Source organism: Apis florea, unplaced genomic scaffold, assembly GCF_048593485.1.
Source record: "Apis florea isolate Af1SG1 unplaced genomic scaffold, ASM4859348v1 contig_3170_pilon, whole genome shotgun sequence".
Lineage (NCBI taxonomy): Eukaryota > Metazoa > Arthropoda > Insecta > Hymenoptera > Apidae > Apis > Apis florea.
The window spans coordinates 1,655,843-1,676,751 of NW_028256714.1; the positions used below are offsets into that span (position 1 = coordinate 1,655,843).

Here is a 20,909-nt window from a genome sequence, read left to right on the forward strand (position 1 = left end):
TTTGTTTCATTCTAATAAAAAAAATATTATTTATGTTTTATACTTTTGTTTTACATATTTTCTACCTTATCATAATTTATTATTTTTCATACTATTTTTCACAGTTCATTTTAATAAAAAAATTAAGATATATAATAAATTGTTTTAAATATTTCATGAATTTAAATGGTTTTATTTCTATGGAATTTTAATGGTTTATTTCTGTTATAAAATATTAAATTGTAAAAATAACTTATAATAATTTATCTTTGACAGAAATGATTATAATAAAAATAATCATATTATAATATATACTATATATTATAGAAATTCTAAATAAAAAATTACAATATTATATCCAATGTATAATATTATATTCAAAATAATACACTTAAATGTTGTATTTTTAAATGAACTATAAATAATAAATAAAATTGAAATATAATTAATTTTTAAAATATTTGGTTGAAAACGTGTCACTTACGCACTCTATCAACGAAAGATTGAACTTATAGTTAAGTGAGAATATTGGAATATGTATATTGTCGATTTGTGTAATCAAGATTTGTTTTCTTGACAAACGTATATGACGTGCACGGCTGAACAATATACAACATTAATTGTTTCGGCAGAGAAAAGTTACAAATATTATAATATGCAGTGGTTAAGAATATACTTATAATAAAATCTTCTACTAAAAGTTAAAATTTACTCAAGAATGACTCGGGCTAACAGGTTAGTTTTTATTGATGTGTGTGTGGAATGACACAATTCTTTCATGTAATAATAAAATTTCATTTCATTAATTCATTTTTATTTATAATATTTAGAAAGAGAGGGCGCGATGCAGAAGAAGAATCTAGTGAATTTATGCCATTAAGTAAAAGAATTAATAATCTTCATATTAATGGTCTATCAGGCATGCAAGAAAATGTGTCTGAAAACATGGAAACAGATTGTTGCAATAGGAGTTTTATGCCTTCTCCAAATTATTCAGAACTTTCTCAAGGATCACCATTGTACGATGGATATAGCTCTAGCCAAAGTAGTTACATAGCAGAATATAAACCTGATTTAGATGCTATTGAAAATCCATTTTATTATGAAAGTAATAAGCTACTATTTTCTTTATACATGGAACGTATACAGAGAACATCTGATTCATTTTGATATCTCTATTTTCAAATTATAATTCCTAATCATTAAGCATTTCTTGCATGTCATTTGTTTCATTCCTTTTCAATACAATTTTATTAATTAAATCATTAAAAATTTTAAAAAGTCCTGAAGATCTTTAACAACAATTTATTATTTATTATATAAATGAAATTGTATATATAAAAAGAAAATTAAATATTTAAAATTTTTTGTCACATGATAATTCACAGTTAGACAAATAGAATTAAAATTTATATAATTATGGTTATGTTTATGCTTTGAATAATTATTTCATTATTGTTATAGTATAATATATCAATATTATATTAAATTGCTGATTCTACATAAGTGACGTGTCGTTGATCTATTATATTTTTATTATGAACATTTATTAGATTGCAAAGTATTTTGAGACTGTGAAAGCATGGAATAGCATATTTATAATAAAAAAAGATTATAAAAGGAATAAAAAGCATTAAATGTTTTTATTTATTTTTATTATATCACATCATAAATATATATATTCACTTACAATAAAAAAACACAAAATCGAAAAAAATGATGACTTTACAATAAATTCTTCATATAACGCGCGCAATAACATGAAAATATGGCGGCTATCGAAATATCTTCAAAATATCGATTCTCGACCTAACCTCACTTCAGTCTCCGCTAGGTGCGCACAGAGTTAGTGTCGCTTTGTAGTGGTAAAGGAAACGAAGTAACTGAGAGTGAGATAGAATAGCGGACAGGTGTTTTTTGCACTATAGTAAATTTTTTTCGAAAATTCGCGATTCTTGTAAAATTGCAAAAATAATTATAATACCTGTAAATAGAACAATACTATAAGAGTTGACTGTTTAATCGAGAAGCGCGCACGCGCCGCTTTCCCCTCGCTCTCACAATATACTCCGCGCGTAACCGCCGCCATAGTTGATATTTCTCCGATAGAATATTAATAGCAGCGTAAGTTTTCGCGGTTAAACGTATTTTTATTTACTAACTGGAAAACAAGAATGCGTTCGACGAGGGCGGTGAGACGAGGTCATTCAAGATAAAGTTGGGATCTGTAAGAAGGAGGGTGTCTACTTTCACAGCTCGTGGTTTTTAGGAGAGTGGCCTGGCATTGCGGCGCTTCGAGTTAACGTGTGGCCACCGTCGGGTGGCTATGTACCGTTAGCTCGAATTCATTCCCCGTTGGCCGGCCCAAGACCCACGCTTACCTACCGACTGGGGCCATACTCGATCGAACTCGACTGTTGTAAACCCGGAAATGAGTGCGCGTCGCGGCTCACCGTTATCGAAAGACTGGCAGTAGTGCGCGAATTTATCACGAGTCACGACTCGTCGATCATCAAAAACACGTACATTTGAATGTACGTCTCGTATGACGTGTACACCGTAAGTAGTAGCCGTGGCTAGCCAGAAAGCCGTGGCACAGCGAACGTATACGTAGAAATGAGAAAGTTGCTGCCACCGTAGTGAAGATTGAGAACGACGCAGGCGAGCCAGCCAGGCGGACGGTCTCTGTACTACGCAAAGCTTCCGACGCAGCGACAGTAGTAGCAGTACGCCGAAAGGAGTGCACAAGGAGAGCCACAGCTGCTCGTGGGTAAGTAGGACACGCATTTCCTCGTGAATGATTGTCTTATACGTAGGGAACTCGCGTACACCCGTTCGTACATAAACTAGACCGAATTGAAAGAATCCGCGGATAATGCCGCCCCACGAATCTTTACGCGCTTTACTTCTAATACGAAACGTGCACGAGAAACCGCGAAACGGTGGCCACAGAGCACCCACCCCAAGACACTAAAATCGTCGCGGGGCCCTCGTCGTGGCTCACGGCTTGGCTCGAGCTGGCTTTGGTGGGGTGGTTGGAGGTGCGGACAGTGGTTGAGAGGCTGGTGGGGTTGGAAATTGCGTGGTGGTGGGTGCCCACCGAGGTCTCGGAGGCCCCTCCGTGGCATCTCGCTGCCTCTAACCCGTCGAGGTGGGGGTGTAAACAACAGCCCTGCCTGTGCCTCTGTTGGCTCTACTCTGTCCTCCGTTTCGCCTCTGCCCTGCTCTCGCCTCTGCCAACTCGCCCGATCTTTTTCCTACTTCCTCTCCACATAACGTCTCCCGATGCGCGATCGAAAGAGCACCGAAGGGAGGGAGAGACGCAGGGCGAAAGGGAGAGAGGGAATAATCGAGAGAACAAAGCATCGGCTTCGCGGACCTGTGCTATTTTCTCGCGTCACCGTGTACTCAATTCCATCATGGCCGATGTATCACCAAATGTGATGACGTGTAACCTTGTCTACCCGTTTATTTAACTACCATTCATACATACTCGCTTTTAATGTTTACATGACCGCAATGTTGTTTTATGTTACTTGCTCGATATTAATTACTTGTTCGGTATTCTTTAAAATTATATATACAATATATTCCTCTATTTCAATTTTATTCTATTTCGTTATATCTTTTAGAAATGCGTGTTATATTGGGTGCATGTAAAAGCATATCTGATTGCACAATGCCCCAGAGCTGTTCCATTCTACGCACGCTGCCCCCAATAACATGTGAGACACTAGAATTCCTCTAGAAACCGCGAATGCTCAGACATGCTCTCTTCGATATATATACGAGAGAGAGAAGGTTATATAGTGTGAGAGAGATATGTTGAACCTTAAGAGAATCGGCGCCATTACGACATGCGCGTCTTGCAAAAGCATCCAACAACGGTACGTCGGCAAGGCTGACCGGTCAGTCGCACACGCCATTCCGCGAAAGTCGAAAAACGCATCCGCAGTGCGTTCGTTTATGCGTGTTCACAATAGTTTTTTTTTTTCCTATTAAGCCGTGCAACCACCCGCAACGACTTGCTGGCACGGAATAATCGTCCATTCGACACAGCACCCTCCTCGGTGCGTCTAAAAGAGGAGAGGTGTACGGGTAACCTAACCTCTTCTCTTTCTCTCTCTCCCTCACTCGTTTTCTACTCCTTCCCTACCTACGGATGGATCAAGGGCGAGAGTCATCGGTGTGTCCCACTTCGTCTGCCGCGATGTCTGCTTCGTATGTTCTCTCCCGATATTTCGCGTTCCCCTCCCCGGGGAGTTCCCGGTATGTCGAGGATCGTCTCCCTTCTTTCTTGACATACCCCTACCCTTTCGAGCTTGCGGCACACGCTTACGCACCTACACATCGTTCTATCGTTCCTTCCCGTCCTATTCTCGCGATATTCCGTGTATTAGTGTGAGAAAGAGAGTGAGTCTCGGGCTCTATTTCGCGGTGGGTTCCCGTTTTCCCACCTATGGGTTCCCCCCTACCCTTGTCAAGAGCTCCTACCCCCTACCCCCGGGGGCACCATGGTGGAGTGGGGTGCAATCCTGGGCCACTTCGACGACTATCCTCCCTGCTCCCAGATCCCTTTGAGGTGGGGAAGGGGGTGAAGTGGGGGATCTCTCACCCCACCCCCACATACCAACACATGATCAAGAGGTCTGAAGTTAAGACTGAAAGTAAAGGTGGCGGGATACTCAATGTTTAACTTCATCAACTTTCACGAATAAATGTTGTTATGAAATGCAGTATTTTAAATATGAGCAGACTAAGGAAAAGAATCAATTATTAATCAATATATATTTACAGAATAAATATGTGTTAGTTATTCACTTATTTAATACATATCATTTAACTTTGATCTTGCCACATATATTATGATATATGTTATGATCAGAAATATACAATTTTTTTCAGAGATTATTGTTTAAATCTCACATGCAGTAACGATTATATATAATGGAAATTTTTAATAGAAATCATGTACGAATTCTCCAACCACCTGTAGCTAATATTATATGAGAAACAAATAGAAAATAAAATATAATAAATTTAATGTTATCAATATTAAATATATATGATAGATAAAATTAAGTGAAAAAAGAAAAAAATCAAATTCAATATATAATATATGAAATATGATGTTCAGATTAATTGATTTTTGTATATATTTATTGACTTGCAACTTATTTTTCGTATTTAGCAACATGATCGTGTTCAAACATGATGTATTTACTTTACTTCGGAACATATCTACTGAAGAAACATTAAGGAATTAGAGAATATCTGTAAATTCTATGAAAACACCGAATCTCTTTTGAAATTATTTGAAGTATCGAAGATCGATGCACTTCGCACAGCAATACTCATGCATCAAAGTGAGTGGAGTTATGTAATATGATATGTAAATACGTATCTTTTATCGAATATTTGATCCTATTTCTTTCATTAATATTCATAAATATGTTTCATTTAGGAAAGATAAAATTTTTTAATATTATATATAATATAATAATATAATATTATATATTTTATATATTATATAAATATATATACATTTGCTAAAAAAATTTAATAATTGATAAATAGATAACATATCTAAATATTTATATAATTGAAAAATATTATTTCGATGTATATTCCTTGAAATTACTAAATAATTTTAATAATTAAATAGATTTCATATTTATTTAATTATACTAATATTAATTATATTCTGTTTGGTTTTTCAGATTTAATTAACATAGAAGATGAATTTCACGCCTTTTCCCGGCTTTACGACAGGCTCGCTACCGACGGGCACCGTTCATCAATTTGCAACCGCAAAATTCGCGCAAAACCTACCTACTGGTGGTCAGGTGGTTGGTGTTTTATCTGGCGGCGAAGGTGGAGTTCATTATCTGAGGCCGGTCGATCCGAACGGGTTCGCAGTGGCTCAAGGGGGTAATAATCAACAGCAGCAAATTATCACGCTGCCAATTACTGTACCTGGAAAAGATGGTACGCAACAGCAACAAACCGTCCAAATCCAGGTGGTTAATCCTAGCGTATCGCAAAGTGGAAACAGCGGTGATCAGCCAAAGTATCATTTGGCTCCTATATCTTTGGGACAATTTCCCCAAGGTGCCGCAACAGTTCTTACTGTTGCGTACAGTCAACAAGGTGCAGATGGAGTACAGATTCAAGTGCAACCACAAAACACAGTGGCAACGACACAAACGTAAGAATCGTATTATTTAGAATAATTTTAATATGTATAATATATTTGTAAAAAATATATCAATTTTTATTTTAATTAATAATTAATAAAAGATATTTTTATTTTAGATCTGATCAAACAACTCAAAGTACATCCACAGCAGTTACTACTACATCCCAACAAACTATTCAACAAACAGTACAGCTTCCGGGAGCACCTGAAGGATTAACTGTAGTTGCACAGATTCCACAAGATTTGATTTTACGTGAGAGTATGGAAGAATCAAAAGAAGATGTGAAAGAAGGTACAACACCAGTCGCTCTCATTAAAAGAGGTAGTATTAAAAATCAAGGAAATCAAAGTGGAGAAGAATATATTACATCTATGCCTGCAAGTTGGCAAAGTCTTGCAACTCCAGGATCAACTGTTGCTGATTATCTCTCTAGATTACCTGCTAGTACTTTGCCTCTTAGTTTACAGCATTTTTTGAAATTTTCGGCAGAAACTATTAAGAGAGAAGCTACTATTGAATCAAGTCCTCTAGGAGCTGATGGCTTAGACGCATCTGGAAGTACTGCATCTGGTGAGCAAGCAGTACAGATTACCGTAGCAAGCGGAGAAACTGCTATTATTCCTGACGTTGTTGAAGAACAGGAACCTGGTACTAAACCTAAGAGAAAAAAGAAGTACAAGAAGAAGCCTCCAAAGCCAAAAAAACCAAAGCCAGGTCAAGTGAGCATAGTTACTGCTCTTGATGGCACAACATTATTTTGTTGCCCCCAATGTAATATGGCTTATCCTGAAAAAGAACTTCTGGAACAACATCTTATTGGGCATAAAATAGAAAGAAGGTTTATTTGTGACATTTGTGGTGCAGGTTTAAAACGGAAAGAACATTTAGAACGGCATAAATTGGGTCACAATCCAGATAGACCTTTCATTTGTTCAGTTTGTATGAAGGGTTTCAAACGAAAGGAGCATTTGAATCTTCATTTCGTTATACATTCTGGACAAAAAACTGAAGTTTGTACTGAATGCGGTAAAGCATTTTATCGTAAAGATCACTTGAGAAAACATGCTAGATCTCATTTAGCAAAACGTATTAAAGAAGATCCTTCGAACATTGCTGATACTTCTCAAAATTCACAACAACAAACGGACCAACAACAACAGGCAGAACAATTACAACAACAAGCAGATCAATTACAACAACAATCATCAGTATCTGAATTGCAACAAATTCAAATACAAGTAGGCCAAGGATCTCAGGCACAGATTCATCAAATAGCTGTTAGTGAACAGTCTACAGTTGTTCTTCCAACCGCTGCTGAAACTGGTGCAATGGCTATGCTTCATCATCAACAGCAGCAGCAGCAGCAACAACAACAACAACAGCAGCAGCAGCAGCAGCAGCAGCAACAACAACAACAACAGCAACAGCAGCAACAACAACAGCAACAGCAGCAGCAACAACAACATTAGCAACAGCATACCGCCCCGAATCAACCTGGGCGGTTCTTCCGATTCAATCATCAGCAAGCCAGAGGTCGTGCAAGGCAAGGTGTTCTTGCCGATTAAGTTCTATAATCTCATAGTTAAATTGGTATCGTGTAAAAAAAATTTGTTGATGGTGATTATCGTTGCCTAGTAGTGGTGTTGCAAAATTGAGACATTGTCTGTATCTTCAAATAAAGATACTTTTACTGACGAGTCGTCGCATTTCAAAGTTTGTACACCATCAGCTTCTTAAGGAAGTTATAGACCAGATTAATGTATGATTAAAATTATTCTGCAAAACGCACTGAGCTGACTGACGAACGAAGTTCGTATATACGAAGTTTCATTTTTGCGTACACGTTATAGCGTACGTGTGAGAAAACAAAAAAAAAAAATGATAAAAACGAGTTTATTTGCTCGTTTGATTTGAAATGTTTTTGTCGCTAATCCAGTTCCATGACGCAAGTTAGAATTAAATAAAGAAGTTTATATATACATATACATATATATATATATATATAAATAAATATAAAAATATATTTTTGAAAGCGCGAACTGGATTCGTCACATAGAAGGCAATCGAGTTTTCGGCTAAAGTTAATTTTCCTTTCTTTCTTTTTTTTTATCATAAATATAAGAAAAGAAAGAAAATACGTAATGCGAAAAAATAATACACAAAGCAAGATGTAAATACAACCAATTTATTGTGCACAAGGAGGGAAAAAAATTGTCGTGCAAATACAAAGCGAGTCCATTTATTTATTCCACTTGTTCTCTACATAATCGAGATACATAATATAAGATATCATAAAAACCATCAAATGATGACTAATATTTTAAAAAATACTGCGTTTTGCTAGATAAATGTAAAGTTTTATATTTGTATCTACATATTGATTAATTAACGTTTACTTTTATAAAAAAGAATATATATTTTTGGCTTTATTAATATAAATCAATCTAAGAAAAATAGATTTATTACAAAAGTTTAAAAATAATTAATTAAATATTAATATGTCGTTATTTCTGAATTAGTATTGCAAATTTAAGGTTATCATGAAATACAATTGGCTATTAAATCTTGTATTTAAATTTAAAGAAAAGAGCATTTCTATAGCCACTATAATATTTCTAGAAATTTTAATAAGTTAGTATAACTTATTTTGTATAGTATTTAACTTGTTTTACTTACTAAACTGATCATTTTTATGAGAAGATATTATAATCTTCTGTATGTTGGTCGTACTTGAAAAAATTTCTTGTATTATCATAATACAATATACATAATACATGCACGACAAAAATACAGCAAAAAGTTGTTGAAAATGAATCCTTTTGATTTATTAATTAATTATGATACACTCAAAATCATTTGAGGAAAACTTGTATGTATACAAAAAAAAAAAATACTTTTTATTGTAAGTATCATTATTAAAGGCAGTGGGTATAGCTGTACAAGAAATATAATTATTATTTTATTATCATATTATTATAGCTATTATCATAATCAGTATAAATAGTCTATAAGTCATTTTCATTGTTACTTACATAAATATTGGAGAAAATAGCTAAAATAAAACATACATTTAATATAACAAATTTTTCTTGATTAACCAATTATAAACTTGTTTGTACTATTGATTCCATATTTTTAATTTGTCAATTATTGATTATAAAATGTTAATATTTAAAATATATTGACGCATTTTAAATAAACAAACTATTAACCGATAAATGCATATACAGGGGAATTGATAATTTTTTAGATCATTTGTATATTTGTATTGATATTATTCTATTAATGGGTATAAGGATATATTTTCTTTATGTTTACTATATATTAAATTCCAATTTTATTAATAAAATCTTCTATTCATTTACAAATAAATTATTCGTTACAATAATTTTTTTATTCTATATTTCATTAAAAATTTTCATATGTGATTTTATATTCTACAATAACTATTATTAAAGATTAATGATTAATTGTTAATTTAACAAAAATATAAAATTATATGATTATATATTATGATATATAACTCGTTAAATTTCGTTTTATACTTTACTCCTTCTGATTGGTGATATTTTCGAGCCCGTGGCTATATCTCTAACTTCTTCTTACTCTTATGCACTGAGAGAGAGAAAATAATGGCAAGTCGCCGAGAGCAATTCGAAGTTAAAACCCCGATGGATTCGGGCATTTTCGCCGGCGCGGTTGCGAGGAGGACCGGGAGAGAGAAAAAATAGTTAAGAGGCTGGCACAGTAGAGGGCGGACGGATGGGGTGGGGGCACCGACTTGAGGGACAGGTGTCAACGGCACACACATAGAGCGGGGGATCTTTTTCGGAGATTCTCGGCTTCGTGAAAATCTTGACCAGGCGAGCAAAAGCTGCTAAGTACTAAATGGTAAGGTGATTTTATAATAAATTTTTTGAATTAGTTAACTAACGTTCGTGATGTTCCGTATTCAATACGGCCATTTTCTACTGAATTTCGTGCGAATTCGGCCTCTGCGTATCGACTAGGTGCCGAGAGGGGAAAGTCTGTCTCTCCCCTCACACTCCATCCCACGTATACTACCCATCCCTCTGACCAGATCATCCCCCCTGCGTCTTTCCCCGTTCTCCTTCATTCTTCCCATCCTCTGATTCCCGTTCTCCGCGTCGTCGTCCCTCTATAGCCACCCTTCCCCCGCATCGCAACGATCCTGGCCGCTTACAATATTCGTTTTTTAACGTCTTTTTTTTCCTATTGTACCCTTTTCTATAATCAGTAAACCGTTTGTAATCCTTGTGATACGAAGGTGTGCAATTTCGCGGTATTTTCTGTGAAGATTTACGTTTTAGTGTAACACTCGTGCCGTGTAAAAAGGGAAACGCGACCGTTTCCCGTGTGTACTTCCTCGTGACAGACGGCTGACGCAGCAACGACGGTGGCGTGGTGTTCTTGCTTCTTGTGTCTCTCGTGTTGTAAAAATCTGCCCCTACGCTCACTCTCACCTCTCGGAGACCCCCCTCCGAGGAAAGGATTCGATTCCACAGCGAAGAAACATGGGGAGAGGGACGTCGCTGTGAGTAAATACTCGGGCGTCAAGCACGACGCGCCAGATATCTTCGTTCGGTGTGTCATATCTTTGCGAAATATCTCTTTCGTTATTTTTTCTAATGTCTTCAAGAAATTATTTTCATATCTTCGATTTTTTCCCTTGGATGATGGCAATATTTTTATTTAGGCAATTACAATGTATTTCATATACATATGTCACTAGTTGACATTTACAATTTATTCAACATTTATTTGTGTATTAGCAATAATATACTCATAAATTTTGGAAAGGATATTGGTCTTTAATCTACTTTGTAATTTGTATTCTATAAAATATTAATACATATAATTAAATCAAATTTGATTTTTTACAATTTTTCAGATATTTGATTGACGGTTTGCAATGAATTTCCCGCCGTTCGGAAGCCATTTTCCCGGTACTATTCCGAGTATTCACCAGTTCGCAACCGACGGCTCCGGCGGTGCGGGCGGACGTTACGCTAATCATTTTCCCAACCAGCCTCCAATTGGAGTGCCGGTTATGGGAAAGTACCGTCCTGAAAGCAACGGCGTTCAATCTGCTCAGTCACAAGTGATGATGAACAATAAAGCAAATTATCCCAACAGCAATGTTCATCATTATCCAAATGTACCATATTCCCAAGCTCAACCAGTTCAACAGCGGCCCTCTAATTCGCCTGGAATGCCAGAGAAACGGTCGTATCATCAAGTAAGCTCTTTGACACTATTTTACAGTGTTGCGTGTAGAAGTACTTTATAGAAAATTAAAACTTTTCAGCAAGCAACAGAAACAATAAATCAACAAGATGTTTGCAATCTCCTACAGGATAAAGATAAAACTAAGGAGAAGAAAGCAGATGAGCAACAGCGCAATGGAGAAACAACAACAAATGGTAGTCAACAAGATTATACAATGCATCAACATCATCAACAGCATGCTCATACTCAAACTCCTGCAACTATGCCTGCTACATGGCAATCTTTGGCTACTCCTGGATCTACAGTGGCAGATTACCTCAGTCATTTACCAGCTAGTACTTTACCATTAAGTTTACATCATTTCTTAAAATATTCTGCTGAGAGTATTAAAAAAGAATCAGAAATGGCACAAACTACTTCAGTAGCTGTAGCAACTACAACAACACCTAATATAATGATGTCTCCAAATAATAAAAAGAAAAAAAAGAAGAAGGCTCCTAAAGAAAAAAAGCCACGACCAAAACCTGGAGAAATTCGTTTAACTACAGCTCTAGATGGCTCTACATTATATTGCTGCCCAGAGTGTCATATGGCATACCCAGAACGTGAATTATTGGAGCAACATCTTCTAGGACATACTTTAGAACGAAGATTCGTTTGCGATATTTGTGGCGCAGGTCTCAAAAGAAAAGATCATCTTACACGTCATAAACAGAGTCATAATCCTGAACGTCCATACGTTTGTACTGTTTGTTTAAAAGCTTTCAAAAGAAAAGAGCAGTTAACATTACATTTTGTTATACATTCGGGTGAGAAACGACATGTATGCACAGAATGTGGCAAAGGCTTTTATCGTAAAGATCATTTAAGAAAACATACCAGAAGCCATATTGCAAGAAGAGTAAAAGCTGAACTCAGTCAAAATGCTGGTAAGAATTTTGATGATTTTTATCTATTTAATAATAAAAAAATAAATAATAAAACTAATAAAATTTCTTTTATTATAATAAGAATATTTTTCTGTCTTTAGGTACACAACAAAATCAACAACAAAATAATGTTTCAAATATGCAAACCACAGCTGTTACAGCATCATCTGTTCTTTCTGGTGGACATCCAGGACCTCTCCTATCCTGAGCCCCGCCACCAGGGAACTTCCAAGTTCCCCATCCAAATAATATTCTTCATTCACATACTTCTCATCATTCATTGCATCATCATCATTTGACAGCCGTTAATGCAGCGCATCAGTCAAGTGTCACGCCACTTGCTACATCCAGCCATTATCAAACGCATGATCTCAGCTTTTTGGGACACGTTAAAGATTTCTGAGAGCAGGGGAAGACCTCAATTAAGAGGTAACAAAACTGACAAATTATATGGAACACTCTTAGCCAAGAGGAGTTGATTCAATCGCTTTTCTTAATTTCCATTTTAGTAAATTTTCTACGATAATAAACAATTATCCGTGATTCTGCTAACTCTCTATGTCCTAGTACAATAGCAAAAACTGTGACAGTTATGTAAATTTTTCAATAAAATGCACAGTTTTTATTACCTGTATATCAGGTATTGTTTTTGAAATATATATGTAAATCTTATCTTTAAAAAGTGTGCCATATATGTATGTACATGATCAAAAAAAAAAAAAAAAGAAAAAAATACAAAAAGACATAGAGAGTGTTTTTATGCACACAAAAAAGAAAAGCTATAATTTTCTCTAGAAGCGTTAGATTAGATCTTAATATAAGAATCTTGCCATACTACTATATGTATGAAAAACAAAACATATTTTTATGAAAGCTTGATGAAAACACGAAAAAGTTACAATATTATGAAGCAAAACCTATCAAAAGAAAAAAAAAATATTATAAGTTTTTTTTAATTGAGTTGAATTGAATAATTCAATTTAATTTAAATTTTTATAGACTTATTTTTATTCAATTTAAAATCGTTAAAAATAAATAATATTTACAAAAGCATAAAACTAGTGCGAATAAAGACATGTATATAAGGATGCAAACGAGTCATCCCACCGATTAATATGTAATGTCTTTCAATTTTTTATTAAGCTAAAAAAATGTTTCTTTCAATTATCAATCTAATGAAATTTTAAATTTATCTTGATTTAAAAGAATCAATTATTTATCATTTTTTCATAAAATTGAAAAAATTCTTTGTTTTTAATGTTTTAATGAAGCATTACAAAGTAATAGCTAAAAAAATGTGGCAATATTTTAGTTAGTAAAAGAAAAAAGAAGATTATTTTGCTTTTGTTTTTATAAGTTCATTTCGTTTATATATAAAGTTGACAGTATTTGGACATATATACAATATGTCCAAATTTTTGCTTGTATGTGTACATTTATATATAAGTTACGTATATATATATATATATATATTTTACGATTTCATGGAAAATCGTACTAAATCATTCTTCTTTTATATACATAAATTCTTTAGAAATTTATATCGTTTTTTATATCGTTTTTACATTGTTTTTTTTATACATATTTTTTTTCGTTAAATCCCTTTAACTTTCGTTGAATACTGATCATATTAATAAACGTTTTTCGTTAGTCTTCATGTACTTTTAATTTTCTTTGTTTACATTATTATTATTATTATTATTATTATTATAATTATAATTTTTATACATATATATTATATTGTAATCAAATAATCGTCGTTAAAAGTTAGTTTTTTAATCTTTTTTATTTCTTATTTATCCGTATCGTAAATATGAAATATCCTTGCGGACTGTGATTGTTTCGGACAGAATTGACACTTGTTCAAATTGTCTGACTTGCCTGATATATTTTCTCAACTACTTCTTTCTTATTTAGTATTATTCAGTGTGCCATTTTTTTCAATTTCCTTCGCCAATATTTTTTTGTCACAAGTATTATTCAATCTATTAGATTGTTGTCATCCTTTCGTTTTTAATTCTTTTATTAATATTTTATATCTTTAAATATTAAACATTAAATATTAAGTATCTATAAATCTTAAATATTATACCTAATAAACGGTTGAATATATTTACAGTGATGTAAAATGAAGAAAGAAAATTTAGAAGCATAACAATATTAAGATTAGGAACGTGATGCATTATTATAAGAAAAAATGAAAAGAAAAAAATCGAAAGCATCGTATTCGTTGGGAGGACGACGCGTTTCGGCGATCCATTACTGCTTATAAGATAGACTATAAAGTATTTTATAAACTTAGGATTATACAAATAGGATAGACGTACAAATCTCTATCGTTGATATATTTTTTAATTATTCTTCTCATGAATATAAACAAACATAATTTTCTAATAATACAATTTTCTAATAATCTTCTAAATTTGATTCAATTAAAAATATCTTTTCTTCTTCCAACCGATTTTCACTGATTTTTTCGCATTATAATTTTAGCAAAAAGTCATACGTTTTAGCAAGTAATATGAAAAATTCAGGATTCGTCAGACCTCATGTATAAGGATGTACTAAAAATATTATATACAAAAATGTACACACACACACACACACACACACACACAAAGAGAACGAGCTGTATTAAAATATTCCACCGCCATGTACTTGTAATCATGAAAAAAAAAAAAAAGAGAAAAGAGAGAACAGAGAGTACACTTTAGATTATATGTTTAGGCAGTAAGTTTGTATACAAGAAAAAGAAAAAAAAATAAGATTACTATGATATATAAATTGGAAATTGAAAAAAAAGTGTAAAAGAAGTATATATGTGTGTTTGTATGTGAGCGTGCATGCGCGCGCGTTGGATCGTATGCATCTGTGTGTGTGTTTTATGCGTGCATATAATATAATCGAAAACGTGAGAGAAAAAAAAAGAGCCTGTGAGATTAAACAAAAGAAAAAAAAAAGTGTTAACGTGTGTAGTTATATATATATATAATATATATATATTTACTGTGAGAGAGAAAGATATCAAATTTTTCCGAAACAGGAAATCGATGGATTATGTGAAAAAAAGAAAATAATGAGATAAATAGCTTTACGATTTATTAAAATAAAAACAACAGTGAGCGCGCGCGCGAGAGAGCGAGAGAGAGCGAGAGATTTTTCAGAAATTTGACATACGATTTTTTTGAGAGAATTAAACAAATGAGAGGCTCAAGAAGCGGTCTATTTTCAAGGGTAGCCAAAAAAAAAAAAAAGAGAGAAGAACCTGATATTTCCATACTCGATGAAGCAGACAGTTTGTCTCCTTTAATATTTTAAAACTGACCACTTCGTCGAGATAATAGGCATAGTTGGTGTTCCTAGAGAAAAAAAAATATGAGAAAGAGAAACAAAATGGAAGAATAAAATAGTTAATGCATCTCTAAGGAAGAAAAAAAATAATTCTCCGGTGCCTTTACATAGCGCTGGACTTTAACCGCACCTGCATTTTTCCACCTTATTAAGTCCATGAAAATGGCCTCGTTCATAGCTCTTTTTCGGGACACCTTGTGTATGTTTCTTTCCTCTTTCATCTCCCGTTTGTAACTTTTTTTTGCTCGTTTTTATTGCTTTACAATTGCTATACTCTTTTTTGCAAACAAATTAAAAAGAAACGAACAAAAAGCGGTTCAACGGGCGATCGAGAGAGAAAGAAGATGAAATATTTTTTAATAATGCGAAATGATTGAAAGATTGAAATAAAAAGAAGATGTGTGTTTTTAAAAAGAAAAGAAAGAAATGATCGAAACGAATAGGCAAAAAAGGAAATGGCAGTAAACAGGATAAAGAAATACATTTTTCTATATTTAGTTTTTTTCGTTTCAATTAAAATATTTTCTGTTTTTCTCTTCTCTTTTTTTTTTTTTTTATAATACTTTTCGAAGAACAAGAGCCAAGCATAAAAAAGAATGTTAGAAATTTGTTATTCAGATAGAATTTTTATTTTCGTTTCTCGACATTAGAACATTTCTCGTAGCGCTATATATACATTTTGTACTTATTCTTTTTGTGTATTAAATTTGTATAGATAATTTTCTTTATATTATAAATAGAAAGGAGAAGAATTATGGGAGATTGCCGAAGATAGAAACTCTGTTTCTCGGATTGAGATGGTTAAAAATCATTTAATTTCTATCCTAATTTTAATATTGGCCAGATACTTTTTTTTTGTTTTTGTAACCGATAATAATATCTAATGATTAAACAAATATAAGTATCGCGTTTTATAGAACATAAGTAGTAATAAGGTATAGGCCTTTATTGCCTAATTTGCACGAGCTAAGAGAATGAAAGGGAGAAATTGCGAATGAATTGCAACCGAGAGCGAGAGAATGATGAAAAAATAACAAAATGATAATAACGGATTGAGTTTGCGTAAATCTCGTTTTGCAATTTATCTTAAAATTGTGAGAAAAAAAAAAGATATAAAGGAAACATCTTAAATCTTGAGAAAAAAATTTCGTAGAAATTTATACAATTTGTTTTTTACACAGTAAAAAATATATTTTGCGCTTAATTTAATTAATCCTCTATAGATTAGATCTGTTCTAATTAACAGAAGGAATATGTCATAACTTTTGAAATGAATTATATTAGAATATTAAATATTAAAATTATTAAAATATTAAAAATCTTGATCTAAAAAAGCAAGTGTTTTGCTTTAATAATATATTAGGCTATAGAGGATTATACGATTAATAACATTATTATTATCATTATTATTATTATTATTATTATTATTATTATTATTATTATTATTATTATTATTATTATTATTATTATTACTACTACTATTTTTTTGTATCATTTGTATACTATTTACAGCGATACGATTAGAAGTGATAGATAATCGAACTTTATTTCTGTAATTTGAAAATAATCATTGCTCGAAATGAAATATGTTTTGTTTACGATATCCTAATATTCTTTGAATGTTAATGTATCATTATTAAAAATCACTTATTTTATATTTATAGATAATTTTAAATGCAATTTCGAGCATTGATTTATAAATAAAATTTATTATTTTCAACAAATAATCTCAGACGTAAATGTAATTGCTCGAACAGGGAAGATAAAGAAAAAAAAATCTAAAAATTTAAAAAATAACAGTTTGTTATAAATCAAACGCGATTCACTGAGAGATATGAAGGTGACAATGAAAACCATATTTTTCTACGCAATGTCGAAAAAAAAACTTAATCGTACTAATCCAGAATAGAGCCGAAAACGAATTCGATTTAATAAAATAATCTCGTGTGAAGAATAATAGTTTACTTCACGCGCGAGCTTTGCTTGGTTCATGCAAAAATGTAAAGATATGAAAGAAAAGGAAAAAAGTACAATAATGAAATTTGACATATGCGCATTGTATTTAGAGGAAAGCCGAAGTATTTTCCCGCGCACTTTTCTCCTTGTAAATACAAGAATTAAAAAAGTAGAAAAAGAAGAAAGAAGATTTAAGATGAATAACAAGTAAAAATTCACAACTTTCGAATAAAATAAAATAATGATTTCTCAAAAGATGCATAATTTTTTCTAGAATTCACTGAATAAACATTGATTATTTAACTAATCTTAGACGTAAGACGCAGTTAGAATAACTGTACATGATCCTTTATAGTCTAACTTTATTCTTTTCTCACAGCATATAAATTTAAAACTTATTTATATATTTAAATTCTAAGAATAATTTGTATTTTTCAATCTTTAACATTAATTTCTTTAAATCAAATTATTATTTTTTGTATTTCAGAAATCAAAGAAAAGAAATATAGTTTCGATTATTATAATAAATCTTTAAAAAAAAAAATTATAGATAAAATAAAGGATGATATAGAGAAGCTAGATCGTAAAGGATTAAAAAGCAAGAAAGAAGTTTTGCATGAACCAACAGGCGCTGTTCTTACGTATATACATATTTTATCGGAGAATCCAGCTGCCGCGATTCAGTTTCTCGGCTTGTCCTGTGGACATGGTGTGTGTATGCTGTGTTTTTTTGCGTGAGTCCTCTGTGCGCGTGTGCGTAAATGTGATTACCGGTTTTTCAAACAAAGACGTCAGCACAACAGGCGAGTAACGACGGAAGGAAAATATGGAAAGATATACAAATTCCTCGACATAGTACAAAGCATTTAAACTCCTCTTTTTCCAATAGCCTAGGAATATAATAAGTACGCAATTGCACATAAGTCATTATGCGTATAATAATCTACCGAGTAGCCGGAGAGTCCGCGACGCAACGAGATAATTTATTCTTCTTTTTATTCTTTCTTTTAATATTATACTCGATAGTATTTTAGGATTGTTATAATGATAATGATTTTAATCCTCTGCACTCGTAAATCTTATTTTCTTTATGCCATTAAATTTATATCGAAGATTTAAAATATTTGAAGTATTTTAAAATTAATGATAATAATTTAAAGAATTTTAAAAAAATGAAGAAAATATAGAAAAGAGAATACTATTGATATTTTTTTGATCATTTCTTTTTTTTTTTTTTTCTTATTATCGCAATTTTTTATTCGGAAATATAAGTGCAAAGGATTCTAACAGATCCTGTACACAATTAATCAAAAAAATTTTTAAGAAACTTTTTTTGTTAAATACAAACGCAATACTAAAGATCCGTAAGAAAATATTCTTACAATTTTTTATGAGACTGTAAAGGCTGACGTTTTATAGATTACTCGAAATAGTGCAAGGTCGTTACATTGCGACCGATCAGATGTTAGCAAGGTATATATATATATATATATATATATATATATATATATATATATATATATATATATACTTTTGTAATAGACTAGCTAAATTGTGAATGACGAATATTTTATATAAACCAAATAGAACTTTGAGAATTAATTTCAATGCAGCTTAATAAGAATAAGATTTATATTAAGTTTGTGAAAACTTAAAGTTTTGGAAATGATATAAACTAAATTGTATTTTCCTCGTTTCCAAAATGTATTTATTAAACATCATGATATGTTCTTCACATATTTTTACTATTTAATATATCATAACAAACCATATATTTAAAAGATGTATATAGATACTGCCATAATTATGGTTATTAATAGCTTCAAATTAAAAAAAACAAGTAGCATTTAATAAAGACATAACGTCAATGAACAATTTTTTTTTTTCGAAATGAAATTCATTCATTATTCATTTTTGAATCTGAGATTGTGTTTTCGGTTGTGGATTTTCCGGATATCCGATAGATAATAAAAGAGGAAGAAAGGGAAATAGTCGAATTTATAAATTTATTTTACTTGGATATATATAGAAGATATCTTTTGTTCAAGTCTACCATGTTCCTTTTCTTTATTTATTATTCCTTTTGTTTATTCCTCATCGAAACATTTGTACCGCAGTCTTCCAGGGTACAAAGGAAAGAGTAAAATAATACCATTCGTCATTAATCAAAAAGTAAGAGAACAGGCAAAAATTAAAAAGAACAGAAAAAAGAACGAAAAGAAAGAAAAAGAAAAATAGAAAAAAAGAAAGAACTAATAAAAAATTATGTATAATTATGCAAACCCTCTGATGATCTCAGCGTTTTATTTTTGTATAGAATGCATAAGAAATATGTATCTAATCTTCAGAAATGTAAGAACGAAGAAAAGGATACGTAGTTTGAGACAAATGAAAAGAGCAAAACATATGTAGTAGATGAGAAAGGGAAACGTATAAATGAGGAATGTAGATATAAAAAAATACAGACAGACGAATTTAGGTTGCGAGGATAGAAGTTTAAAGTTTGTGAACGTTTTTTCGGACATTTCCCAATGCTGCTTTATGTAATATCCTATATATAATATATATCTATATATATATATATATATATTAATTGTATGAAAAGTCATCTAAAAAAATATGCTAATTTTTATTGTTCATAATTCCTTCTTTCTCCTCATCCTGATAATTTCTTATAAAATAAAGATTGTGATTTTGATTTTGATAAAATTGATAAAAATTCGTATTCTTAATAAATCATATATAATATATAAATTTTTATTCTTAAAATAAATAGAAAATTTTTGAATGTCATATTTTTTTGAACTATATTTTCCTAATATAAAATTAAAGTTTCCTAATAGCAAAAATTTTTCTAATTCACAATTCTGTATCAGGATATAACTGAAAAAAGAACGAATTTTTTTCGAATTTTTGAAATATCGTAATATACACAGTATAAATAAAATTTGATTAAATATATAAATGAAATGTTTTATCCAATTTTATAATTTTATCCTTTTATATAATAATACCAAGAATAAATATAGACAAAGAGAATGAATAGTGAAAGAAAAACAGAGCTAAAAATTCTGAAACCAGCGCCATCTCTAGATTGTCGCAAATGAAACTCAAATATAAATAAAGAAAATAAATAATAAGAAGTTAGAAATAAAATAAGAATTGACCGTTAGCGTCATCTCTTGAATATTTTCAGAAAGATAATTTTTTGAAAAGATATTTTTGATATTTAAGAGAACTAAAA

At 31.7% G+C, this 20,909-nt stretch overlaps 3 protein-coding genes across 10 annotated transcripts; all 3 read left to right on the plus strand.

The window, feature by feature from the left end:
* Window positions 1-342: 342 nt before the first annotated feature.
* Window positions 343-1,621, plus strand: LOC100866184 (uncharacterized). Its single transcript, XM_003692959.4, has 2 exons — window positions 343-714; window positions 810-1,621. The coding sequence occupies exons 1-2, from the start codon at window positions 698-700 to the stop codon at window positions 1,147-1,149; spliced, it is 357 nt and encodes a 118-aa protein (XP_003693007.1). The 5' UTR covers window positions 343-697; the 3' UTR covers window positions 1,150-1,621.
* Window positions 1,622-2,609: 988 nt separating this feature from the next.
* Window positions 2,610-9,262, plus strand: LOC147657350 (uncharacterized). Of its 4 annotated transcripts, none has more exons than XM_086910254.1 (4): window positions 2,613-2,749; window positions 5,171-5,345; window positions 5,700-6,187; window positions 6,295-9,262. In XM_086910254.1, the coding sequence occupies exons 3-4, from the start codon at window positions 5,718-5,720 to the stop codon at window positions 7,646-7,648; spliced, it is 1,824 nt and encodes a 607-aa protein (XP_086766380.1). In that variant the 5' UTR covers window positions 2,613-2,749; window positions 5,171-5,345; window positions 5,700-5,717; the 3' UTR covers window positions 7,649-9,262. The 4 variants fall into 4 exon arrangements, with proteins under 4 accessions (XP_086766383.1, XP_086766380.1, XP_086766382.1 ...); XM_086910256.1 differs by lacking the exon at window positions 2,613-2,749 and adding an exon at window positions 3,841-4,049; XM_086910255.1 differs by lacking the exon at window positions 2,613-2,749 and adding an exon at window positions 3,848-4,077.
* Window positions 9,263-9,894: 632 nt separating this feature from the next.
* On the plus strand, window positions 9,895-20,384 carry LOC100866071 (uncharacterized). 5 transcript variants are annotated; one of them, XM_086910259.1, is made up of 4 exons: window positions 9,895-10,070; window positions 11,092-11,439; window positions 11,509-12,358; window positions 12,460-20,384. In XM_086910259.1, exons 2-4 carry the CDS (start codon window positions 11,113-11,115, stop codon window positions 12,564-12,566), a joined length of 1,284 nt encoding a protein of 427 aa, XP_086766385.1. In that variant the 5' UTR covers window positions 9,895-10,070; window positions 11,092-11,112; the 3' UTR covers window positions 12,567-20,384. The 5 variants fall into 5 exon arrangements, with proteins under 5 accessions (XP_086766385.1, XP_086766389.1, XP_086766384.1 ...); XM_086910263.1 differs by having other exon boundaries at window positions 11,557-12,358; XM_086910258.1 differs by lacking the exon at window positions 9,895-10,070 and adding an exon at window positions 10,298-10,734.
* Window positions 20,385-20,909: the final 525 nt, after the last annotated feature.